At 39.3% G+C, this 26911-nt stretch overlaps 1 protein-coding gene across 1 annotated transcript; it reads right to left on the minus strand.

Annotated features, from left to right (window-relative positions):
• Positions 1 to 1179: 1179 nt before the first annotated feature.
• Positions 1180 to 22074, minus strand: Sqle (squalene epoxidase). The gene is made up of 11 exons (XM_047558801.1): positions 21771 to 22074; positions 18256 to 18508; positions 12056 to 12236; positions 11022 to 11118; positions 9824 to 9937; positions 9565 to 9736; positions 7228 to 7323; positions 4432 to 4574; positions 3924 to 4020; positions 2379 to 2466; positions 1180 to 1665 (listed from the first exon to the last, which is right to left on the minus strand). The coding sequence occupies exons 1-11, from the start codon at positions 22059 to 22061 to the stop codon at positions 1473 to 1475; spliced, it is 1725 nt and encodes a 574-aa protein (XP_047414757.1). The 5' UTR covers positions 22062 to 22074; the 3' UTR covers positions 1180 to 1472.
• Positions 22075 to 26911: the final 4837 nt, after the last annotated feature.

Genomic DNA, 26911 nt, shown 5'->3' on the forward strand with positions numbered 1-26911 from the left:
GGAGGAAGCATTGAGGCGTGGTCAGGAGGCAAACTTAGCTTGGTTCTGCCACTGGCTAAACCTTGTCCCAAGTTAGCCTTCATCTGTAGATTTAGGGCTAGATGATTTGGGGTGGGGGAGATTCCTTCGGTTTCCTGATTTTATAAGTCATTTCTTTTGTCAGGAGGCCCCAAATCCTAAGCTACTAAAGGGCTGCGGGGGGAGGGGGTGACTTTACAAGCTTTATTTGACTATGACATTGGGAAGAATTTTAACAGGAATCACAGAGAGAAGGGAAGCCTGTCTGCCCATGGACATGGCATCAAGGCCCAGGGGAGGTTTTTGTTTGTTTTGGGTTTTTGGGGGGCTGCTTATTTGTTTGGTGCTGGTGCTGGGGATCAAACCCGGGGGCTCGAGCTTGCTGGGCAAGCACTCTACAATGAGCTCCACCCAGTCCAGGGCAGGACTTTAAGTGTTGCTCTGCAGGTAAGGAGCTGGGAAGGCTCAGGCCCTGCAAGGCTGGTGCATGGGAACATCCCCAAAATATCTTCCTGTTTCCATTTGGAATCAGTTATCAGTGAATGTCAACCTTATAAAGTGAGATGTTTAGTTCTCTGTGAAAGGAAAGCCAGCAGCCACTACAAAGGCCAGATCTAAGAAATGAGTTTTTAATCAGAAAACAGAAGTGTGGAGAAGGCAGAGGGGAATCTCACAAAACCCAGGGAACGAGTCTACCATGAGCTCTGCCGAAACAAGATGAGTGCTGTCTGAAACTGATTTTGCTAGTGATGTGGCCAATTAAGTATATTCTCAAGTAAAAGAAAAAACTTAAAAATGGAAAGAAAATTTTATTGTAAATTCTTCACTGATTGTAAGGCATTGTTCCAGGCTGTCCAGGCACTGGTCCATCCATTCACTGCCTCCTAAGAAGCTGCCAGTCCGCCTCATTGGTGTGTTTCAGTGGGATTTATAAAGCCCTTGGCTGCTACTCATGAAAAGGTGGGATATTTTCAGAGAACTCAGAAAAGGATCTTACCAAACTGCCGGGTGGATAGCTGAGGGGAATAAGGCCCAGAGACTTTAAGGCAACTTTCCCAAATCAGAGGAGTTTAACACAATAGGTTTTGCTCTCCACTCGCCATCCCTCCGACTCCCTTCCATTATCACGCAGCTAGGACTCCACGACAAGCAGCAAAGACATCACAGTTCACTCTCCATTTTATTTGCATGTCCCAATGACTCATCCCCAATACTGAAATCAAAAGAAAAACTGAAGTTCTTCCCTGTTAGTGCTAATTTATGGTAACAATCATATCTTTTAAATATCTAACTTATTTTACCCTTCATTTGGAATTGAAAATTAAGGCATATATTTACATGCTTATATACAAAAAAAGTCACAAAGAAAGTAATCCCAGTCTTGGTCCAAGAGTGGCCACATCCTCTTCCAGAATCTCTCACAAGGCTTGAGTCCCAAGTGGTCCTCTCTGAGCTTAATGAACCACATACTTCATTTCTGAGTAAATTAGAGGAAATATCACATAGCACGCCTTGTACAAGACAGCACCAATACTGAAAAGGGCTCGGGGTTTTGTGATCCAAGGTTCCGATTTAAAGCAAAAATATGCAGCATAGACTGCAACAGCAAAGAAGTGTCCAATTAAAACCAGAGGGTTAGGTGACAATCTATAAGAGAAAAAGTTAAAACCCAGAAATTAGAACTTATTCATAAAAGGTTCCAACTACATATCATCTATAAGACTTACACACATTCCACATCTCAGAGGACTCTATATGCTTGTTTGTCTGTTACAGATGACTGCAAGCTATGACAATTTCTTCTGTAGCTACATTTCCCTTTCAGAGTAAACTCCACTCTGTTCAATTGTTTTCTGTCACTGAACGTTGAGAACCTAGGCTACAGTAGTAGATGGCTGGCCTGTTGGAGTCTAGGTTTTTCAAAAACATGTCAGTACAGATAGATATTCAGTTAGACAAAGGTAAAATGACTCAAAAGAATTTCACTCAGCAGGTTTCCAAAGAATAGTCCCATGTGTCTACACTGTTAAAACTAGTAACTGAGCTTCATGAGTCAATTCAAATTTATCAATTACTCATGGCTCCCACATATCAGATCATTGTGGACAGACCCATAGGTAAAAACACAACTTTAAAATTTCAATTTTAATCAAGGGTTTTAGTCTCCCCCGACAGCCAGTTCTGGTCAATGCTGTTTCCTGGAGGTAACACACTGCTAAGTGTGGCCTTTTTTCATTCTTGGGGTCACCTTCTGATTGGAATACTTGTGGATAATAAAATGACAAAAATGTATAAGGAAGAAAGATTTGTATAAACTGAAAAGTAGTAAGAAAATCCTCTGAGCCATCAAAACAACTTACATTGAAAGCAGCCCAACAGGACCAGCAACACATTCTCCACCAAGTTTGAAATAAAGAAAACAGGCTTTTCTTAATTGATGCAGGTAGTCTAAAATAAATTGAAAAATTACTTTCAATCAAAATAGTCACACATTTATATTAGGGTACTAGTGATATGGAAGAAAAAATAATAAAGACAGAACAGATGACAAACCTTACAGATAACAGAATTTCAACTTAAGATTTCTTTTAAATTCTACAATCAACATTATATGGTAAATTAAATATGAATGAACTTGTTTCTGTCAGTAAATGATCACTAAAATTTAGGCCCAAGAAGTTGAGTTGCTTAAAAGTTATTTCTTTAATTTCATTGTAAATTCATTAAATAATGCAAAATAGTATGCAAATTCCTCACAATTGTAGGAATCTCTGTGCAACCTGTATCTGTAACTAAGAAGTAAACTATCAAGTCAAAAAGAACAGCTCTGAACAGTTACTAATTATAATGCCTTATATGTGTACAGAACACAGTATAATAATCAATTAATCTTTCTAGCAGTTTAGATCACTGTCTTTTTGAGATATGCCTCTAGTTTTCTTTACAACAAATTTTTTAACAAAACAATGCAATGGAAAACATGAACTTTTTAAAAGGGAGTGCAGTAGGTATACTTTTGTTCCAATAAAGTTCTTTCCTCCTCCAATCTTTCATTTCCTAAACGCTGTTTTCTTGGTAGATTTAAATTTATCTGGTAAGAATTCAAGAGCTTAGAAAAGCTTGGAAAGAACAGCTTAGAAAAACTCGAAACTTAATTATTTTCTTTTTATTTGCCCAACCAGCCATTTTAACTCCCATGCTAATTTAGTAAGAATGGTTTTGTAAATCACAATCAATGAGTTGTTTTTTACTTTTAGCAAGAGTTGATGGCCATAGAAGCTACAGAAAGCATATATACTGTTACCACCTTTTGTAATCAACATCAAAGAACTTAGAGCTCAGAGCATTTTGGATTTCAGATTTTCTGATCAGGAATGTTCAACCTGTATATGAATTGACTATTACCTCTCTACGAAATGGAAACAAAAACAGAAGCACAGGAATATTTCAAATAAGGGTGAATGCTTTCTGCTGCTTGTGTATTGTAATAGGGGAAGAACTAGACTTGATTTGAAGATCCTATTCATTTTATAAAATATTACTTTAAAAAGAAATTGAAACTAGTGTTCACAAAAAGACTGTACCATACGTTCTTTTAATACATGGCCAGAAAGACCTCCCATCACAATCTTATTTGAGGATATGTATGATTTAATCTGGATCCGAAAAATTCAAAACAGTGAAAACATTATTGAGGCACTGCTTTTAATGTTGTTTAAGGGAGTCAACAGCCTTCCAAAGTGGTAAATACATCATGATTAGAAACTAAACATCTTGCACAATGATGAAGTTAAAGGAACTACCAGCTTGGGTAATATTTTGATGTCTGGGCTAATTACTAACTTTCTTAATTAAGTTTCCTATGCAATTCAGTAATGATAATTAAAAAAAAAATCTACACTTACCATCTGTAGAAGAAAATAATTCATAAAGAGCCTGAGCAAGGACATTCACAACGAAGGAATGAGACTTTCTTCTTGACCAATAGAATGATTTTTTGGCCTAAAAATTGAAAAGATCACTTATTATATAGTAAGGGGGAAAAAATGACATCTACAGTCACCTCAACTGAAATTTACCCTGATGACTGTCTGCAAGTAATACTGCCTTGTGTTTATCACTTACAAAAAAGAAAAGAAAATTTTCAGAGCAATGGGCACATATAATGCTGAATCTAAATTTACAACCACTGTGAGCAAAGTGCCCACAGCAACCTGTCGTTACATAATATTAAAGTACAGAGACTTAGGAAATTCACGGGTTGCAATTCAGGTTCTGTAAGCCTGGGCAAGACTGCCTAAGAACCATCACGAAGCACAGACTCTCAGACAGTTTCCCCAGCAGAGCCCTCTTGCCCTGAGCCCTAGACAGAAGCGGAAGATGTTTTTGTTAAGGAATGATCTCAAATCTTGCCTGGAAAATAGCCACATCATCGTAAAGGTCAGGAATGCCCTTGAGCAGTTTTCTCCACAGTTTTATATCTTTAAGAGCAACAGTCATGCCTCCGCCAGTAAGAGGATGCCTCAAATTGTACGCATCTCCCAAAAGAAGCACACCTACGAGGAAAGAAGACAGACCATGAGCAACACCCTGCGACAAAACACTAAAGACAAAATGATCACTTTGTTAACATAAACATTATTGACATGAGCTAGAGAATACAAAAGAGCGTGAAAACAGGAACAAACCGGGACTAGACTTTGTTGAGGCAAAAGTTGATTCAATCAATATTTATTGGGTACCTAATACTGCCAAGCACTGGGGACACAGTGACAATAACAGTATGGTCTCTGTCCTCATGCAACTCACTCATGAATCTAATTCTAGGTCTAACAAAGTCATTACATTTATAAAACTTTTTTCAAAAGAAAATGTGAAAAAAATGAAAAGAATCTATAGGCATCCAGGCATAAAAAGCAAGTCTTCTACAAGAGAGAAAAAAAAAAATCAAGGTGCCTCTGACGTTCCCCAGCAATATTCAAGGCTAGTGTAGAGTACAGCCATGGCTGGACAGGTCTCAGGAGAGAAAGCGGGCCCTAGGAAGATGATCCCAGTCACGCTGCAATTCAAGCAGAAGCCAGAACAGCCTCAGAGTCCTCGGATGTTAAATTAGGATCAGAAACTTTGACTGACTCATCTGAAAATTAGTTCCCCGGCATCAAAACCACAGAAGCAAAAAGCCCACGGTTCGGCTCCCAGTGCATTTCCTAAATGAGCAGCCAGACTGGAAGACTCTAATCTTGAGGTCAAACTACTTAATGACTTTTGACATAGAGTGACCTTTAAACAAAGCACTGATTCAATTTTATCTAATAGAAACAGAAAATAAGATTAACATTGTTAAGGTAGTAGAATTATGATGAGTCTTTTCTGTAAAGTCATATTACATTTATACCTAATTTGTTTTTAACTAAAAACAAACCAAATGAAACAAAAAAATTAGTTATAATTAATTGTAGTATACTAATATATCTTAATTTTTATAGAGGTGACTTCTAAATGTTAATCCAGATATTTAATTATTATTCTAATACCTTCATTAAAGTCACAAACCACAATCCAGCTTTTTTTCTGCCTTTTGTATGGAACATCCCCAATCCTGCCAGTGAGGACATACTCCCATGGCACACTGTTTACTTCAACTTGCCACTGGCTTCCCTCTTATTTGCTTTTTTTATTTATTGGTTTGTAGTTTCTTACGCATGTGTCTCTGTAACAGGCTGCAATCTTTATGTTCAGAAGCACAGTGTACTGAGGCTCCCAGGCAACCTCTCCTTGGGGCTCCAGACCTGTGTTTCCAGTGGTATTCCCCACACATCCCCAAACACCCTACTGACACTTCATAACCAGTGTGTCCAACTCGCCACTCCTCCCCACGCTTCCCTAAACTTAACTCTTTGTCCTATTCCTATGTCAGCAGATGGCTGGCTAAACTACCTAAGCTGAAACCTGGAATCTATCAATAGATCTCACTTTCCCTTACTAAAATATCCAGTTAATCACCAAGTTCTACACAGTCTATATCCTAGATGTCACCCAAACCCACTGCCTACTTTCTGTTTACAACCCTAGTCCCAGTCTTTTATCATGACTCACATGGAATAAGTAGCCTCACTATATGTTTTAGTCTGAACCTTCCTCCAAATCATCTTCCACAACATCAGAGTAATAATTCTAAAATAAAAATCTAATCATGCCACCAACTTAAAACTTTTCAATGAACTATGAAAAGTAATAAATGAGTTCGATAAGATTTCAAGATACAGGATAAACATGTATAAACCAACTGCATTTGTCAGAAGCCTATAATCCAAGTGGCTCACAAGACTGAGGCAGGATAATTCCAAGTTCAAGGATAGCCTCGGCAACCTAGTGAGACCCTGTCTCAAAATTGTAAAAAGAGGTTGGGGATGTAGCTCAGTAGTAGAGTGCCTCTAAATTCAATCCCATGTACCAATAAATAAAAATTAAAAGTCAACCATACTCCTACACATTCACAATGAATCTTAAAATGAAACTAAGAAAGCAATTCCATTACAATTGCATCAAAAGAAGTAAAATGTGTAGGAAGAAATGTAACAAAGGAAATACAAAACTTATACTCTGAAAACTACAAAATATTGCTTAAAGAAATAAACATTACCTTTACAGTCAACTGAATTTTGATAAAAGGGCCAAGACAATTCAATGAGGTATGAAGAATCTTTTTAACAAATGGTACTAGAATAACTGGATAGCCACATACAAATGAAGTTGAACCCCTTCCTCACACCACACATAACACAAAATTTAACTCAAGATCAATCAAAGACCTAAATGTAAAAGTTGAAACTATACGACCCTTAGCAGAAAATATAGAAATATAATCTTTGTGACTTTGTATTGGGCAAAGCATTCTTTAAAATGATATCAAAAGCACAGGTAAGAAATAAGCCAATCCCATAAAACCAAAGGCTGGATGTTCTCTCTGACACGTGGATGCTAACACACAATGGACTGGCTTTTAACTGCTGTATCCCCAGTGACTCAAACAGAGTCAATATTAAGCACTAGCCAAGTATATCATAACATTAATTGTGGTATCATTAATGAATTAATCCATAGTAGCCAATTCTACATCCCATGTGTTACTCACAACACTATACACTTAATCACATACGTCACTGGGAATATTGATTCCTTTACAAAGTAAGTCCAACAAGACAATACCTCGTTTGTTTACTGGTGAAGGAGGAAGGAAGCTTGCTGGCATAGCTCTCAAACGAGAATTCTGAATGGCTTCAAGGAATGGTTCTTTCAGGTGATCTATAATAAATGTATAGTTTATAACATTTCAATTTAAAACTACTAAGTACACAAATACACAAATACCTACTATACATCTGTTATGGTTGTTACATATATCCCTGTGATAAAGCAAGAACTAGTTATTTTATTAAATTATTAAGCACAAATCAATAATTAGTTGTTTTATTAATCAAGTTATTCATTGAGCACGTCATGCTAAGGAATGACTAAGGAATCTAAGAAAAATGATGAAAATAGACAGGTATACAGCTGAAAGAACAAAGAAATTAGAGGAGGTGAGACAAAAATCAGATGAGACAGGGAGAAAGACACCCACCTCTCTTCCAAATGTTAACTAACCACTGTCAATATTTAATTTATTGTAATCAACATATTCTGATAATACCAGATGAAATATACTACATCAATTCATAAATAACATACTAGAAAAAGAATCAGCTTGAGAGGCATAGGCCAGTTCTACCTGTCTGTGCTTCAGTTTCTTTATCTATAAAATGAAATGACTGGATTAGCTCATCTCTCAGACACATTAATTTGTGCTTCTACTTGTATGGAAAGTGAACTGTCATAGAGTCCCCAGTGTGAAAGTGAAGGAACAGAAAGTCTGTCAAAATTATCACATTCATACAAGGAGTAGAATCTTAGTATTCTAGTCAGTATTTATATAAACCTACAAATAGTTCCTGTTCATGATTTCAGGGCAGTCTATTCCAATTAACCTCTAGATTGCAGAAAACAAACAAAAACAACAAAATCTATGATAAAAGAAAAATAAATGCTAAAAATGTCAGATAATGGACGAATTCTTTTCCTAAATATATATATATGTAATTTTCCCAGCTAAAAGCTTTAGAAGTGGCTTAACTGGATGAAAATGTATTCAATGCAATGTTTCTATACACATATATTTCAATGTCATTACTAAAAATTTGTCTACTTTATTTCACTTTATTTCTGTTACTATCTTGTTAGTTAGCTAAACAGAATGGTTCTACCTAGTTTAAAAAATGACTAGAAGCAGAATTTTTGTTTAAAGTACTCATACCAAAGATAGTTTTCTATTATCATGATTAACAGGCAGAGTTTTCCTTCAATTTTTTGTTAAAAAAATTTTTTTCCCCCATGCTGGGGTCTGAACCATAATCAGGACCTCACATATGCTATCATGCACTCTACTACTGAGTCACAACTCCAGCACTTTCAACAACAGGTATCAATTTACGTTTCTTTTCTACCTCTTTCCATTTTCAGAGATAACTTTTTTTTTTTTTGCGGTGCTGGGGATCGAACCCAGGGCATTGTGCTTGCAAGGCAAGCACTCTATCGACTAAGCTATCTCCCCACCCACCTCTTTCCATTTCCAAAAAAAAAACTAGTAGTATATAAGATATCTAAAAATCTCATAAAGCCTTTGTATTCAACTCAAAACAAAAATGACCTTGAAGATCTCTTATAGCTCTCATGTACTAGGGGCAGGCACGTTGGAGCAGGCATGCATGAGCAAGTCAGCCCTGATATCAGCCTTGGCTCTATGACCACTAATACAGGTTGAACATCCCTAATCCAAAATCTGAGACTCTTTGAGCACTGACATGACACTAAAAATTTCAGATTTGGAAGCATTATGGATTACAGATTTTTGTAAAGTCTGTGCAAATGTCCCAAAATCTGAAAAAAATATCTGAAGTCAAACCCTTCTGATCCCAAGTATTTGGGAGAAGCTAAGTAATCTCTCTGAACTTTATTTCTCTCATGTAAAATGGGAACAAAGATGATGCCCACCTCATAGGGTGGATGATAGAGTAAAAGCAATTATATTTGTAAAACACCTATGTGGTATACTTGCAATTAGTGATAGCTACCATTACTATGAAAATCAAGTACAAAAATAGAATGAGATATTTTAAGAATTCAAAGACCTTAGATAGCTGTCTAGACTACCAAAAAAATACTACACATGACAATGTTAACAACTGTTTGGATGTCTAGTCTTCAATTATCACAAAAAACACATTGAAACTACCTTTTTAAAAAATTTAGCTTGTTTTCACTTTTTTATGCACCAGTATAAGTAGTTCAGTACCAGAGAATCTGGCTAACTGGAAGCATTTTCCACCTGCCATGCTTGTCTACAGACTGTTTTAGACACGGCTTTAAGGAGAATGGGAAACAGAGAGCTTTTTGTGAGACTGGCTTTCAGACTGGAGATTACAATGAAAGTAAAATCCTATTTCTTACCAGGTACTTGTGGATAAATTTGTTCAAACAGGTATTCTCTCAAATTCCTTGGCATTTCTCCACGAATATCAACAAGTACTCTAGTTTCACTGGATGAAATCTGGTAGATGAGAACTGGACTCGGGTTAACTAAAAGAAGTTCAGCATGATTGGCTTTAAACTGTGGTGCATTCTAAAAAAAAAAATCAATATAAAGTATTAAATCATTTTCAAATTTTAAGTTGCTTTTATTTTTCTACAATTAAAACTTCTACAATACCTTCATAAGGAAGCCAACAAAATGAGATGAAACAGAAACTTTAGTGGAGACCAGATTTTTTCTGAATTTGGAGAAAAGCCCATCTGCAACGACAGTCAGTGGAGCATGGAGTTCCTAAGACACAGAGAGAGTACTCAGCTAAATGGTGAGATATACACAGTACGGGATGAAGAGAGTGTATGAACAGATTTAAGTATATTATCAGACAACTCAAGGAAGGGCAGTTGAAGCATTATGTGGACTTAAGATACTGCCTACCAATCGTTAAGAGAGACTCCTCTGAGTTCCTGAGGATAAACTCCTTTTGCAGTTCTACCACTGAAACCAGGGGGGAGCACTCTCCACTCTGATGGACAATAAGGGGAAACAGATACAACGCAATCCTGGGCCACAGAAGACTCAATCTCATACAAAGTTCAAGGCCTAGTCAGATTCATTCTGGAATTTTTCAAACTTCACATAGTGCTTTTAATTCAATGGTTAGGGTGTAGAAGAATTTTTATAAATGGCTATGTATGTATTGATATTACTACACTATGAGCAAAGAAATACTTGCAAACTCTGTATTAAAGGACAATTTCTAGATGGGGATCATGAACTGATAGAGCAGCCCAGGTGGGCCCTTAGGACCTCCCTCCTTACTACACCAACATAAGCACATGCTAGAAACTATTCTGTTATTTTCCCCAAAGAGCCTCCTACTTCTGCCTATAATAATGTGCATAAAGTAACACCACTTGATATACACCTAAAAATTGCGAAGAGGATAAATGTGTGTTATGGGTGTTGTAGCACAATGACATTTTTTAAATAAAGGCAGCTGGAATCCTTTTTTTAAAAAAAGATTCTCTTACTTTTTGTCTTTCTGCTTAAACAGCTGCTCATTTTATCTGAATCATCTGTTTTATGTTGATTTCTTCCTCTTCTCCTCCTGCTAGTTCCTCTTTGCTTCTCTGCTAATGTATATTTCTTATTTCAGTTTTTAAGTTAGTATATTGGCTATTGTTTTAAAAGTTCTTTACAGCATTCTGCGGGGCTGTAAAGGCAACACTGCAATCTGCAACCCTTCCTGTTGCACAGGACTTACAGAGAACTCAGTGCCTTTGTCAAGATAAGCTGGTGAGTACGCTGTTTTTAAAAGGTAAGGAGAAAAAGGAAAAGCATCTCTTAGGAAGAGATGACACTGGATAAACCTCACCTTGACATCTCCAGTCTCTTTGTCCTTGTACTGAACTCCCAGCACAGCATCATCTTCCTCTAACAACTGCAGCACAGTGCCTTCAATAAACTTGGCACTAAAGGATGAACAAACAGAAATAAATGTCTGTGGTAGCACATTTGAGCAATTTAAATTACATGTGGTACATTCCTTATTCCTTAACTCCAGTTTATTCAGATAAACTGGACATGTGTGCACTCACCCATGTGCATGGAAAAAGATCTAGAATAATAAAAAGCAAAATCATTGCCAAGTTTTGGAATTATGTTTTTTATTTTATAATCTACCCATAATAAATACATGTTACTGATGAAATGACATTAAAAGTATTTTAAAAAGGAACATTAGATTTTTATCTTAATTCACTAAAAAACAAAATACATGGAGAACAACAAATTATTAGGAATAGTTATTTTTAGTCATAAAGATCATAGATAATTTTTATAATCTCTACATTTTTCCATTTTCATACAATGAACCTTCTATTTCCAGGTCCACTTACTTCACCTGGTTTGTCAACACACTTAAGTCTATGTCAACCATATGAGTGTCCTCATGTTCAAAACTTCCTTAACTACAGAATTTAAAAGTTACAGGCAAATACTAAGTTAATAATCAAAAGCAGCAGCCACTCCAGTCACACGAGGTTCTCAGTGAGAAGGGAACAGGAAGTTCTGCTTGCAGTCCTCGGTCCTGACTTACTATAATAGATATCTTAACCACAAACACAAATTCCCAAATGGGTACACATGAATGTATGCCTTAGTTATAACAAGTATAGCCATCCTCTAAATTTCAACTGAATTAAAATCACATAATTTTTATTTAGTCATCTACAGTTCTGTCATTCAAATGAAAATTCTCTATATGATCTTAACAAAGGCAACTTGTGTTTTATTTAATACCTGTGTTCTAGAATATGCCTAAAATCTCCATGAAAATGTATAAAAACCTTATTTGAACAAAGGCCAAATTTAATTCATTAGCAGTATACATTTGAAGCTGTATCTTACTTGGGCTCTGCCATGGCTGCTTTCCGGAGACCCATGATGAATCTTCCATGATGGAAAGCTCTTCCACTCTGCACTTGATTGTTTTCTGACAGAGGATAAGGAATTTGAACCTCTGATTTGCTTTCCCGATCATGAATTATATAGCCATTTACAAGTTGGGCATCAAGACCTTCTACTGTATCTGCAAAACAATTCAATTCAAAATAATCAATTCTGTTAATGTGCCCAGAGTTATACTAGGTACCAAGGACAGAGACAGTGAAAATAAATCTCCACTTCATAAAGCTAAGAGATCATTTGGAGAACTAAGCAATTAATATAACTATTTCAGAAATGTTTATGGGGGCTGGGGAGATAGCTCAGTCGGTAGAGTGCTTGCCTTGCAAGCTTAAGGCCCTGGGTTCGATCCCCAGCACCCAAAAAAAAAAAAAAAAAGAAAGAAAGAAAGAAAGAAAGAAATGTTTATGTTTATAGATGACAATGGAGTCTTAGCAATCTGAGGACCAATTTAAAGATAACACAATTATTTCAGATCTGTAATTCCACTTTGCCATAGAAAGATAAGCAAGAGAAAATGCAACATGAAATAAGCCACCATCCTCTCCTGACTTAAATTGTTCTGCCCACAATGACAGAGAACATATTCAGTTCTTAACATTTTTTCAACATATAGATAAATGGATATTTCACATATACACACACCCAAAAAGGAGGGAAGAAGAAAATAAAATTAAAAGGGTATGTAAGTGAAAATATCATATCATATTTTAGTTATATTTATTACACATACATAATACATATATATGGAAAAAGTAGATTTCCCAAGACAAATGGAAAGATGTTGATAAGTTCACATAATCCATAAAAACTGATCTAGAATAAACTTCAGAATAATTTTTAGTAAATCATATGACAGAAAATAATAGAAAAGCTAACAGGAAAAAAAAAAAAAAAACACTGAATTCATCAGATTCATGTAAAGGGGATTTTTCTTAAATTTAAATCAGTAAAAGCAATTGGAAAAGAAAAAAATTTTCAGTTGAAAATAACATTTTTAAAGTACCAATTGAAAATGATAAAAACAACACCTTGGGAAAAACATTAACACAAAAAAATTATATATAAAATGTACTAATTAATATCACAGGAAAATATTAGACACCAATAATAATGGGCAAAAAAAGGGTATTGGGCCATTTATGCAAAGCATTATAGGAACAGTCATCAGGAAAAATGTTTAAAACTTGATTTTTAAAAACTGAAGGAGACACCATATCTAGCAAAATTGCTGGTGAAGTTATGATAAACTAAATAAATTAACATTACACTGGTGATGCAATAAATAACATTTTAGAAAGTAATTATAACAATAATTATCAACAAACATGAAGAAGTTAGTACCTTTTGAGGTAATAATCTTAGAAATTCATCTAAGAAATTCATTCTAAAGATAACACATAATTTTAAAACAATTTTTAAAGTTGTATGCAAGAGTAGGTTCACTATTATATCATCTAAAGAATAACTGAAAATAATCTAAACATTAATCTAAGTTCAAAAAGTAAAGTACATTATGAAGTACCTATTGAGGAGATACTATTAATAGGCTTAAAATGATAATGATAAAGAATGGTTAATAGTATTGGAAATACATTTATGTTAAAAAAGTGAACTTTAGCACATATATTAAAAGTGATATGTTTAAACAAGACACAGTCTGAATGTTTGTGCCCCCCCACCACCACAAATTCCTATGTTGAAACCCTTACCCCCAGTAGTGGTACTGGGAGACGGGTTCTTTACTGGGTGATCAGGTCACAATTAACTAGTCCGTTTTGTGTTGCTAGAACAGAATACCTGAGAATGGGTAATATATAAAGAACAGAAATTTATTCCTTATCATTTTGGATGCTGGGAAGTCCAAGCTCAAGGGGACTGCATTTGGCATATAAGAATCCACAGGGGCACAACCATGGAGATGTCCTGTGAGGCTAGATCCCTAGATGATTCTGTGTTATCACTAGTTCGGAAGAATTTCTCATGTCTGACGTTCAAATATAAAGTTAACAAATTCTGTCTCTGGATGTTGTCCCATTGGCCTCAAGTAAGTCTACCATGCAAGGAGGTAATTAGAGAACCTTAAAGGACAGAGATGGAACTTCCCTTCTTTGTAAAAAAGTCCTCGCTCACTTGTTCGGGGTCCTTCGGGCCTTTGCTTTTCTTCCTCACTTGCTGCTTCTTCTGCAATGTCTCCATCTTCTAGCCTCATTGAAGTACCATGACTCCTCTCTCTCTCTCACACACCTACCATGGGATTCATCAATGAGTCCTATGATCCCTCTTTCAACATACACTTCCAGAATGTGTCTGCTTCCCACATCGCCACTGCTGCCACCTTGTTCTGATTCTGCAATAACCTCCACACAGACATCCCTCCTTCTGACCTCACCACTTTACGATCTTTGCCACAATAGAATCAGAATAATTTTATTATAACACTTTCAAACATTTAAAACATGAGATTTAGTAACTCTTCTTAAAATTCTCCAATGGCTTCCTTTCAGAGTAAAACCAAATCCTGAGTGGGCAGCACAGGCCTCTGGGCTCCAGCCTTCTCCTTTCCATCTAACCCTTCGCCAGCCACACTCACACCGCCCCGACGAACAGGCCAGGCTGGCTCTTTCCAGAAGGCAAGGTTTTCCCACTTGATAAGCTCTGCCTGGAACTCCTTCCCTCCAGGTGTGACCAGGGCTCACTCCCTCCCCTCCTGGGTTCTTTACGCAACGTCATCTTCTCATTCTTTGAAACTGTACCCATCCTCCAAGTCTCTATCCCTCTTTTCTGATTTTTCTCTAAAGCCTGTATAAGCTTCATAGATATATTCCATATACTCTAAATTTTATTTATCTTTTATCATTCCCTCCTCACTACCCACTAGGATGTATTCTCCATAAGGGCTGAAATAAAATATAAACATTTGTCTGTTTTGTTCCCAGCTATACCCTTGGCATCCAGGGCAACAGAACCTGCCATACAGAAAATACTTAATAAATACTTGTTGAATGAATGTCACTCCTTTAGTCACTTCCTCCCTCTCTTGCATCAAGTTTCTCCCTCTCAATCATACATATTCCCATATCCAAACACCTCTTTGTCCTCACAACCCCATCTCACTACTGTTCTTGCTATGCTATTAGAAAAGATCTTCAAGCCAGGAACCGTGGCTCCATCTTGGGAAGCTGAGACAGGAGGATCACGGGTTCAAAGCCAGCCTCAGCAATTTAGCAAGACTCTGAAATAAAATATAAAAAAGGGCTGCGGATGTGGCTCAGTGGTTAAGCACTCCTGGGTTCAATCCCTGATACCAAAAAGAAAGAACAAAAACAAAAACCTCCTCAAGAATAGTTTTCTAGTCTCAAATTTTAAATCTCCAATCCATTTCAGTCTCAGTTTTCTTGTCAGTGTCAAAACTTGCCACATCCAGTGGTCATTGTCTATACTTACCTTGCCTGACCCTTTACCAGCAAAGAAGGCTTAGCTATCCTTTCATTTCCTGATACCCAGTCCCTTCTACCAGAAACACTCCCTTTTGTTAGATTAAATGACATCAAACGATTCTGGCTTTCTTCTACCATTCTGCCAGTTCCTTCTCAGTCTCTTCTGTCTGCTTCCCTTCTGCTACAATCTTAAATATCAGTTTCCCAGGACTACTGTGTCTTTATTCTTTATTCAGGTTTATTGAGTCTTCTCTTTTCTGCCAGCATTCCCTTTAGGTGATCTCAATCAGTGCCCCAGCTTGCAAACACCACAAACATGCTGGCAGTTCTGAAATGTATGAGTCCAGTCAGCACAAACTGCTCCTCTGCACTCAAGACTCACATGAGTAATCTGACATCTCCTCTTGGATAGTTTGATAGGTTCTACCCAAATGTTCCCCTGTACCTGCTCCTCTCCTGGTCTTATAAGCAAATGGTACCACCATCTACAGGCTGCTGAAGAAAAAACCTAGGATTCACTTTTGATACCACTCTATCCCTCCTATCTCACATCAATCCTTTTGTAAGCCATGACACTTCTGCCTCTTAATTTTATCATGAATCTGTCCACTTGTCTTTATATTCTCTGCGACCATGCTAGTCCAAATCTCCATCATCTGTCACTTGAACTTAGCAATGAGTCTCCCTAAACTCCTAGCTTGACTCCATACCCCAATGTCATAATCTTATAGTCTAGTCTCCATACTGTATTCCTGTATTTTTAAAAAATACCATTCTACAAATGGTAGAATATAACCAAATAGTGAACTATGAAACAAATTTTGAATTGTGAACTGTATACTTAGGTAAAATCATGAAGATCATTTTAAAAGGCAAACTAAAACAAATTCCATGGCTAGGGATGTAGCTCAGTGGTAAGGCAAGTGCTCAGCATGCTTTAGGCTCTGGACTTCCTCTCCAAGCACCACAAAAAAAGGGGGTAATTTTCTGTCAGATTAAAGATATATGATATGTTGAGGCACAGCATTAAATGTGTTACTGTGAATAGCTGTTACAAGCTTGAAGCCACTATTTCAGAGGGAAAAGGAGATCATGTCCATTGATTTTGAGGCTCTGCATGATCTGGGAGCTGCCTACCTCCCCAAACTTACTTCTCATGCCAATCTTTTCTAGTTATATCATCCAGTACTTTCTAGTCACATTAGTCTCCTTTTCAGTTCCTTAAACCAAACAGCAAACACATCTTAGGGCCTATAAGATGCCAGGCACTGTTCTGAATGTTTTAAAGATACATATAAATTAAGTTAGCCTCATAATTTAACAAATGAAACAGAGATTCTTTGTATGCCACTTTAAAAATAAGGCAATTAATACACAGAAGTTCCAGTTACTTAAAGGTGGATTCTTAGTCAAGGTCATGCAGCTTTAAGAGCCAGAGCTGGTATGTGAACCCAGGCAATCTAGTTCCAGAATCAGTGCTTTTAATTAATACACCACGCTTCCTACCACACACCAAGCAAGCTATTTCTATGGCCTGGGCATACTCTGCTTCTCAAGAATAGTTTGTCTGCCTTGTTCACCGGTATATCCTTGGTAACCAGTGCAGCACTTCACACAAGGAAGGCAGTGAATAAATGTTCCCTAAATGAAAATGGTGCATAAAAAGCACTGGCTGAACCATACTTAAATAAAAGATTCTACCCAACTGCTCAGGAGATCCAATCAGGAGAAACAAGTTCAAGGACAGCCTGGGCAACTTTGCCAGACCCTGTCTCAAAATAAAATGAAAAAAGGACAGGAATATAGCTCAGTGGTAGAATGACCAGGTTTAAACCCAGTAGAGCAGGTAATAACACTAGAATAGGTACACATGCTCCACAAAACTCCCCCAATGGCAGTTTCCTGTTTTGGTATTGGGGACTGAACTCAGAGACATTCTACCACTGAGTCTTTTTTATTTTGAGACAGGTTCTCCCTAAGTTGCTGAGGCCAACCTCAAACTTGCATCCTGTTATCTCAGTCTCCTGAGCAGCTCTTCATCTTGTGCCAAATTTCATGTCCCCATTCTGAGTTTTCCAAGTCCTTAATTTTTTATTTTATTTTTTTAGTTGTAGATGGACACAATACCTTTATTAAGTTTATTTATCTGGTGTTGAGGATCAAACCCAGGGACTCACACATGCTTAGGCAAGTGCTCCACCACTGAGCTACCACCCAGCCCCCAAGTCCTTAATTTTGACCATTACAATTTTGTGGACATTTCATTATATCTCATTAAGTCTACTTCATATCTCCTCATACAACTAGTTATTTTCTCCTTTGCTCTCATTTTCATATAATTTTGTTGGTAAATGAATATAGTTAATTTTATTTACTGTATTTATTTATTTTGGTAACAAGAATTGAACCCAGAGGCACTTAACCACTGAGCTATACCCCCAACCCTTCTTATTTTTTATTTTGAGACAGGGTTTCACTAAGTTGCTTAGGGGCTTGCTAAATTGCTGAGGCTGGTCTTGAACTTGCAATCTTCCTGCCTTAGCCTCCACCAAGTCACTGGGAAAAAGACATGTGCCACCATGCCCAGAAAATATAGTTACTTTTAAAAATGAAAATAAAATGGAGTAACTGTTTATGAGCCATAGAATAGTCTACAGTGGAGAGTGCAACTACATGATTCTCATGATTATCCACAGAACCTACCTCCGAGACCGAGGTCTTTCAGAACATGACAACCACCTGGCTGCAGGAACTCTCCAACTATTCTGTCAGGTTCTTTTAAATCTCTCTCAATTACAGTCACCTTTCTTCCATCTCTGGAAAGCACTGCTGCCAGAGCAGAGCCAAGTACACCAGATCCCACGATGATAACTTCTGGATCATTTAGAGAAGATGTTGATACAGAGGTAGCTGCTCCTACTGAGGTTGTTTCTGAAATATTGTTTCCTTTTCTGTGCTGTTTAATAAAAAAGACAATTAAGTTTCCAAATGTGTAGCTTTATATCACACTACCACCATATAGATGCACTGGACTTTATTAACCAAATGAACTGCTACTTTTAAAATTTTTTTGGATAATAGGATTGAACCCAGAAGCACTTAACCATGGAGCCACATCTCCAGTCCTTTATTATATTTAATTTAGAGACAGCGTTTCACTGAGTAGCTTAGGGCCTTGTTAAGCTGCTAAGGCTGGCTTTGAACTCACAATCCTCCTGCCTCAGCCCCCAGAGCCACTGGGATTACAAGTATGTGCAATGGCACCTTGCAAACTGCCACATTTTTAAATCTAGACCATAAATAAAAGTCAGTCATATAAAAATACTGAATAAAAAATATTATCTCAACAAAATTAAATATATATGCCTTTGTCCAAACATGCTATTTAGAAAATACTGGTAATACAGATATATGTAGATATGTACACCCAGCTAAATATAATAAATGCCTAAAAAAGGATTCGAAGACATATTAGAGAGCAAATTCTATCATTAATTACTCAATTCTTCAAGTATATACTGAGCATCTATAAGATGAAAATCTCTTGCAACTTCTAATTTAACTTCATGTTACCCACTATTCAGTACATTTTAGATATTTCTTTTTTTGGTACTAGAAATTAACCCCTGGGGCGCTCAACCACTGAGCCACATCCCCAGGTCTTTTTATTTTTTATTTTGAGACAGGGTCTCACTAAGTTGCTGAGGCTGGCTTTGAACTCGCTATCCTCCTGTCTCAGCCTCCCCAGTGTCTGGAATTACAGGCATGCTCCTCTACACCCAGCCTTCTTAGATGTTTCTAAAGATATTTATCCTCCTAGATTTTCACTGGAAAAATCTATCTAAAGTCAATTTGATACACAAAAAGACTGTTAAGTCCAGAATACAGATCTATTAATTGAGGATTAATGAAATCAATAAAATTATAAAAGAACAGAACAACTCATACTGCTCCTTGGGGTTTGACTTAACAACTTTAGTCCTTAACATAAAAGCACATATTTAGTTTGTTCCTTCCTTCTCCAACCCCCCATCCTAATCCTCTTTTTAAGTGCCTAGTCAAACAGTTGGTCCTCCAATTTAGGGATAAGGGAAAACATTAAACCTATTAGACAGCAAAAAACTTTTACTTTGATTATAGAGGATGAAAAAGTCCGGTTATGAAGGACTTATGTCCACTGAGGATTAGTGTAAGTTTTTTAAAAGAGTAATTCAATGGAGTCATTTGTTAAGTATTTGTTCTTGGTAGGTGGAGTAACAGATTTGAATACACACAGCAGATACAGAATTGCAAGGAACCATCTTCCTTCCAGTTCTCTCACCTTAATGATTAAGGTGAGACTATCTGCCATTCAAAGAGGTTCTAGTAAAAGAACTCAGGCCAAAAACGGAAGGTGACAAAGGCTAAATTCCATTGGAATTTTAGACGCTCTGTGATTCTAATGCTCGCCCAGCATTCTCTTACCTCTATAATGGGCTGAGGCCTTCTTCCCATCACTCTCTCAATGGCTAGAACAACTGATTATATTTAAATATTCTAGCAGCAAGCCAAGCACTCCCCTTTTTCACATTAACCATTTCTCATTAAGTTTTTCTCCCGAAAAGTTTTCCTCTTTTACACACACACACACCTGCCCTCTCACCTGGAAGAAGAGCTCTTGATGGAATAAGTCTTTCAGAGTCTCATCCATAGAGGAAATACAGGGCTGGGGATACAGCTCAGTTGGATGAGCGCTTGCCTTGCATGCACAAGGCCCTGGTTCAATCCCCAACACCACAAAAAAAAAAAAAAAAAAAAAAAAAAAAAAATAGAAGAAATACAAACAGGAACTTAATGCTCAACAAACCACACTGAGCTACTCCCTCCTTTCTAAAGAGCAAGGAGAAAGTTTGAGGCATTCACAATACAGAATCCACATGCACTACTGGCAACCCAATTTTCCTACTCCTAGCCCCTGGCCCAGTGCTCAGTGACCCCAAGGGAAGTTACCTGAGGCAGAAACGAATTGAGAATTACAGATCCCATCTCAACCACGCTCGCCCAGCCATTCAACAGGACTCCTCTCCTAACATCTGCTACTTTTAGACTGATATTAATAACTAACACTTATTAGATGTCTATGGACCAGGTATTTTGCAAATATTATATCATTTAATTCCCCAACTACCAAAGAGAGTGGTGCCATCTCCATCCATTAGAAAAGGTAACTGATTCTTACAGAAATTAAGCAATTTGCCAAAAGTCTCCCAGTCAAAAATTCTCAATCAAGTCCCTCTCTTCTATAAGCCCTGCTAATTTGCACTGTGCATACAGCAAAATGATACAGGTCCAGAATCTACATGACTTTGTTCACGATTCACCCTAAGCCACTATAAACCATGCCTCCCTGGGTCTCCTGCTGTAAGTCTCTTGCCTGATATCCCTGCTTCCTTTCTTGTACCCCCTATAATCCATTCTCCATTTCGCAACTAGAATGTTCTTTTTAAGAAGTCAAATATCAAGCATATTTACTCCCAGGCTTAAAATCTCTAGTGCTCTCAGAAAAAGTCCAAACATCAACGGCAAAGAGTGCCTTTAAGACGTGACCTCTATGACCTGTCCCCCTCATCTACCGCTGGCCTCCTCCACTCCCTTCACACAAGTCATAACTTCACAAGTATTTTAAGACTGGCCCCTGATTTGGGGACCCTAACACACTGTGGACATCACTCGGCTATTCACCGCACTAATTCACTCAATGCCTCCATGGACTAGGGGACAACGGCTCTTCGCCCAAAGTTTTAAAATGTCCATTTAAAATGTTCTGTCACTATCCCAAGTCAGCGATTGCTTATAAGCAGTGGACTTACCTGCAACAAGTTTCTTTCTTCTTAGGTATAAATACAAACCTTACCCAAGGATTTAAACAAACCACATTTTTCCATCAGCAAAAGTGATTCAATTCTCCTTCAAAAGGAAATTCTAACATTGATTAGGTGTTTCCTAATCAAGTGGATATCCAACCCCATGTGAGGATCAATTGATGGTAAATTAAACAAATGTTTTCAATCTTTCCTATTACCAAGGATGTAGCCAAGGCACAGGGTTTTAGAACTTTAAATGAGAAGTTATACTAGAGTATCTAAGCTGCCACATTTTGCCCTTTAAAGAAAACTTGAGTGAGCCCAGTCCTCATTTTGAAATAAGACATTCATTTACCGTCTTTGAAGTCAACCTACCCTCCTGGACTCTAACTGCTCCTTCTTTTCTGATCCAGCGGGTGGCTTGGCCCAGAAGAAGCCAATAAGTGGCAAAGCTGAGAGAATATCCGAGAAGAGGGCGAAGTGAGAGCCGCTCTGCTGGCGCCCCAGGACGCCCCCATTTCGGTGGCGAAAGCGGTACGAGAGCACCAGGCCCAGCGACAGGAACACCAGCACGCACAAGAGGAGCTCCTTGTTGGCCAAAGTGATGAAGTCCCCACATTTCTTATAAAAATAGGTGAAAGTGGCAATGCCGAGAAAAGTCCACATGATTCCAAAAGCTTCTTTGGTAGTACCGATCGAAGTTGAAATTCGTTCTTTTCCCCCCAGTGGAATTCTGGCAATTAGAGGCTCTTGCCAAATTGTAATACCAAAAGGAACAAGGGGCACCGGCCAAACTCCAGTAACCACGGCCACAGGAGTACAAGTGAGAGATCGAAATTTAAAATCACATATAGGACAAAACAATCCTAAGGTTTAAACTGTACAGGAATTAGAAAGCAGCACTTAAATTTCTCCCGCTCCAGGAGCTCCGGATCAGACACTCTCCTCCTTCGGGCAATCCGCACATTCCCTTCTCCGATGGCTCTCCTGCGGGGCGCTGGCAGGCGCGGCTGCGTATTTCGACGTCCAGCTCGTCCTGCTGGGAAACGTTTCTCTTCCCGCCGGCAGCAGCAGGTGCCCGTAGGAAGGGCGGGGGAGTCGGGCAGGCACCCGGCGCCGGGAAAGCTCGCCTCCGCCGACAGCGATCGCCCGGCAGGAGCGGCGCAGGGGCTGCCGGCAACGCGGGAGTCTCCTGACTCCCGGACGGCGGCCCTGCCCAGCACCCCCGGCGGAATGCCCGGACGGCCTCCCCGACAAAAGGAGGCCTCGGATTCCGGCAGCGCGGCGCCGGCGCTCCTCCGCAGGTCTGATTCCCTGCCCCGAGCCTGCCGACCCGCGACTCGGCGGCCTCTCGGGTGTAGGGCAGCCTACAGGGAGCCTCGCTCAAAGCCCGGCGGCGGTTCCCGACGGTCTCCTCGCCAGCATCCCACGCGGGCGGCGGCCGCCCTCCCCAGCGAGGCGCTTCCGCAGTAACCAGAGTAACCGCCGCACGCCCAGCGCACGCCTGGGCTGCCGGGGTAGGCTAGCCCCGAACGAGGGACCAGAGGGCGGAGTTCCAGGCTCGGGGCCGCCCCTCACGCGTAGACCCCGCCCCTCACGCCGCTTCTGACCAATGAGAGCGCGCACCGCGCGGTAGGCCGAGGTGGTGCTATGGCGCGCTTGGCCAATCGTAGACGGCGCGGCCCGCGCGGCGCCGCCCGAAGAGACGCTAGCGCGATGTTGCGTGGTGTAGGGTGGGGATTCGGGGAGGGGGCCTGGGGGTTAGGGGGCGATCACGGTGGCGCGCGTGGACTCAGCTGGGGGTGAGGCTTGGGTGGTACGGACGTGGCCGGGGTCCCAGTCGCCTCCTCGCGGCGGCCCCGGCCCCCGGGGTCCCACTTGGGTGGGCGGGAGCTCGTTCGGGGAAGCCTGCCTCACGTGGAAGTGGGCCGGTGCACCCCGAGTGACGAGCACTTGCTACGTGCCAGCCCCGGGGCAGGACAGGCAGGGCTTTGGGGCCCTGAGCCTCGTGCGGGTGAAGTGCGGAGGAGGAGCCGAGTGCGTGAACAACGTGCGCCTGGGAGAGTTAGTGGGCGGCTGCCGCGAGGGAGGCCCGCCGGGTGCTAGGCTGAGACCCAGCTGAGCCTCGCCCCTGCGCTGTCAGAGCAGAACCAGTGGGAGGGACTCAGGCAGAGAGGTGAAATAAGCATGGGTGTGCCAGGAGTGTCCCAAGAGGAGAGTGCCAGGCACCAGGCCTGGGGTGAGGCTGCCTGAGTTAGCAGTGGTGGAGCCTTGGGAGCTGGGCTAGGAAGTTGGGTCATTGGATCCCCTGTCTCCTCCTCTGCTTCCCAGCCTACCACCATGAAGTGAACAAGTTTCCTCTGCCCTGGCCTTCTGCCTTGGTGGACTGCCTCTCCACAGATCCAAAAGAAATGGGCCAAGTGACCATGTCTGAAACTGACCCTAAATAAACCTTTCCCCTTTTTAGGTTGTTTATCTCAGGTATTTTGTCATAAATTGGAAAGCTGACTGACCCAACTGGCTTGAGGAGGTTGTGACTTATAAATGATGAAACCAAAAGCTGAACTGGTCTCAAATCAATAAATGCCATAACTTTCCTGTTATAAAACCAAGAGTTTCTTTCCATAAAAATGTTTACTGTTATCAATAAATTGGCTGACTGAAATATACCCCAAATTAAAAAGGACTTGAGAATCAGTTCAATGTGTGGGAAATAATTTTTCTTATAATTCTTCAATAAACTGCTTATTGGCATCTCTGAGTTCCCATGCTGCTAAAATGGTAAGTCTTAAGTACCTAACTCCATAGATGAGAAGACACCAGGATGATTGATTTTTTAAAATCTCCTGAAAGCAACTTTCTTTTTTTGGGGGGGGGGGGTGTTGGGGGGGGGTTCTGGTGATTGAACTCAGGGGCACTCAATCAGAGTCACATACCCAACCCTATTTTGTATTTTATTTAGAAACGGTCTCACTGAGTTGCTTAGCACCTCGCCTATGCTGAGGCTGGATCTGAACCTGGATCCTCTTGCCTTAAGGCCCCCCACCCCACCCCACTCCAACCCCAACAGAGCTGCTGGGATTGCAAACATGCACCACTGCATCTGGCAACTTTCTTCGTGTGTTTGTATCTCTACCAATTATCAATACATTGTCAGCTCCTCAAGCTTTGGGGCAGCTCAAAATCCACTTTTGAATTTGGAGCAAATAGCATTTTCCATACCTAGGATGGAGCACACTCTGAATGTCTTTATTTTCTGAACTGAAATATCTAAGTATTGCTTAAATATTTTTTAATCTTGCATGACTCAATTATTCAAAAACAAATCTGTCACTTAGGGCTGAAGTGAAAACAAGGAAATATGACACAAAGTCAGACACTTACTGGCAAAAGATAATAATGTCATAGAGTAGGTCCACTAGAAATACTTCTGTAATCATGACAAAAGCTAACATTTACTTGTAGACAATATTCTAAGTGATTTTCATATTCTAGCTCATGTTCTCCCCGTGGCAAAACTATCAGGAATGTATGATTTTACAGCTCCATTTTGCAGAGAAGGAAACTGATGCAGGGAGAAGTGGGTAACTGCTAGGAAGAGTCCAAATCCAAATCTGGGAAATCTAGCTGAGGAGCCCAGCGAGGACATGTGACTTTTCCTAATCCCCAAGCAAAGACCTAGTTATCTTAACAAAAAGCACATCTGATCTTTACATTCCCTTCCTCAGACACCTCTGTTATTCTGGCACACCAGGCCCCGATTTATGCCTTAAGTGTTATTCTCAGTACTGGGAGACAGACTTGCCCCTTTCTTCAACTATCCATTCTTTAAGACTCAGATTAATCATCTTCGAGTTTTCATACCTCTACTCCTTGTTGAAAGTAGTAACCAAGTTGTATCATAATTATCTATGTACATATAACTTTTTCAAAGGATTTAACTTAAGGAAGGACCATGTCTTACTCATAACTATATAACAGCATTTGTTACATGGTAAGCACTTTTCCTATGTTAAATACAATCTTCCCTTTTTGGTGTAGCAAACAAATCCATTTCTCACTTTTTTTTTTACTGTTTTTTACTTGAAGTATATTATACATTAGATCAAAGTTCTCAAAACTTTACCATTCACCACATCCAACAATTTTCAACTCTAGTTATTTAATAATCAAAATGCTTCAATGCTTCAGCATTTATAATCTTTTGCAAATTCTAAGTGATAAAGCCAGTTATATTAATTTGAACTGTTTTCATTTTGTTTCCATCAGTATTGCTCATCAAGACCTAATTAGAAGCCAGTTGCAGTGGCACACACCTGTAATCCTAGAAGTTCGGGAGACTGAGGCAGGAGGATCATGAGTTCAAAGACAGGCTCAGCAACTTAGCGAGGCGATAAATAAGCAACTCAGTCTCTAAATAAAATCCAAAAAGGGCTGAGGATGTGGCTCAGTGGTTAAGTGCCCCTGAGTTCAATCCCTGGTACCAAAAAAAAAAAAAAAAAGAACCTAATTAGAATATCCAATTCTGTGTAATAAATATCTCCAGTGTCTGCTTTGTGTCAGGCACTGTGCTTGGATAGTACTGGGAATAAAGCAAAGCACAATACAGTACCTGTCATTTGGAGTTTCAAGTTAAATATGAAGACAGTAGACAACAAGTATTAAAGATGTTGTGTGTTCAAAAAAAGAAAGAGGAAAAAAATAAAAAGCAGATACTGCCCTAGAGGGAGACTGTCAACTAAACCAGGGATCAAGGAGGGCCTACCAGAGAGAATTACTTTGAAGCCAACATTTAATAGTAGGAGTAACCAGTATAACCTCTGTCAAAGGCAGAGATCACACCTGTTTGCCTTTCCTTCTTTCCACAGTATGGCTTTTCCCCCTCAGTACACTTATGCAAGCAGCCAATAACACAGGTTTTCCACTGTTGATGGCAGTGTAATCGGGAAGAGCAGTCTAATTTTGTATCTTTTCCTAAGTGTCCATCTTTCTTTTTCCTCAATATGGATTTTTAAACTAAAAGATGTTCATCGTCTGCCAAACCTGAATCAAACCTACTGTCCTGGCTCTGGGATGCACTTCCTTCTCGGAATCAGGTGGCCATGTACATGGGAGCTAGCCAGCCCTTCCTCATCCATTCTTCTTCACACTGCCAGGCTTTGAGATCATCTCATTTCCCTAGTTTTTAAAGCAGTGACATCAGTTGTGACTTTGTCCAGTGCAGAACAAGGCAATGTCTAAGGAGTGCTTACCAAGGTGAATCTCAGCTGATCCTTAGCCAATTGGGCAGGACAGAAAGGGGATGGAAAAAAGATTATTATAAAAAAAAAACAAAACCTGTCTTAAATGTTTTAATCATATTAATCTTTTGGTCTTGAATTATAATAATGTCATTTATGGACATACTACTCATTTTCTCCTTCTTCCCCAGGAAAAGGTATTTAATAAAATTATTTCACTTGGGTAGTTTAAATGGATAAATGTTTCTGGAAAGCAATTAAGCAAACTGCCTTTAA

The sequence above is a fragment of the Sciurus carolinensis genome, chromosome 1, assembly GCF_902686445.1.
Source record: "Sciurus carolinensis chromosome 1, mSciCar1.2, whole genome shotgun sequence".
Taxonomy (NCBI): domain Eukaryota; kingdom Metazoa; phylum Chordata; class Mammalia; order Rodentia; family Sciuridae; genus Sciurus; species Sciurus carolinensis.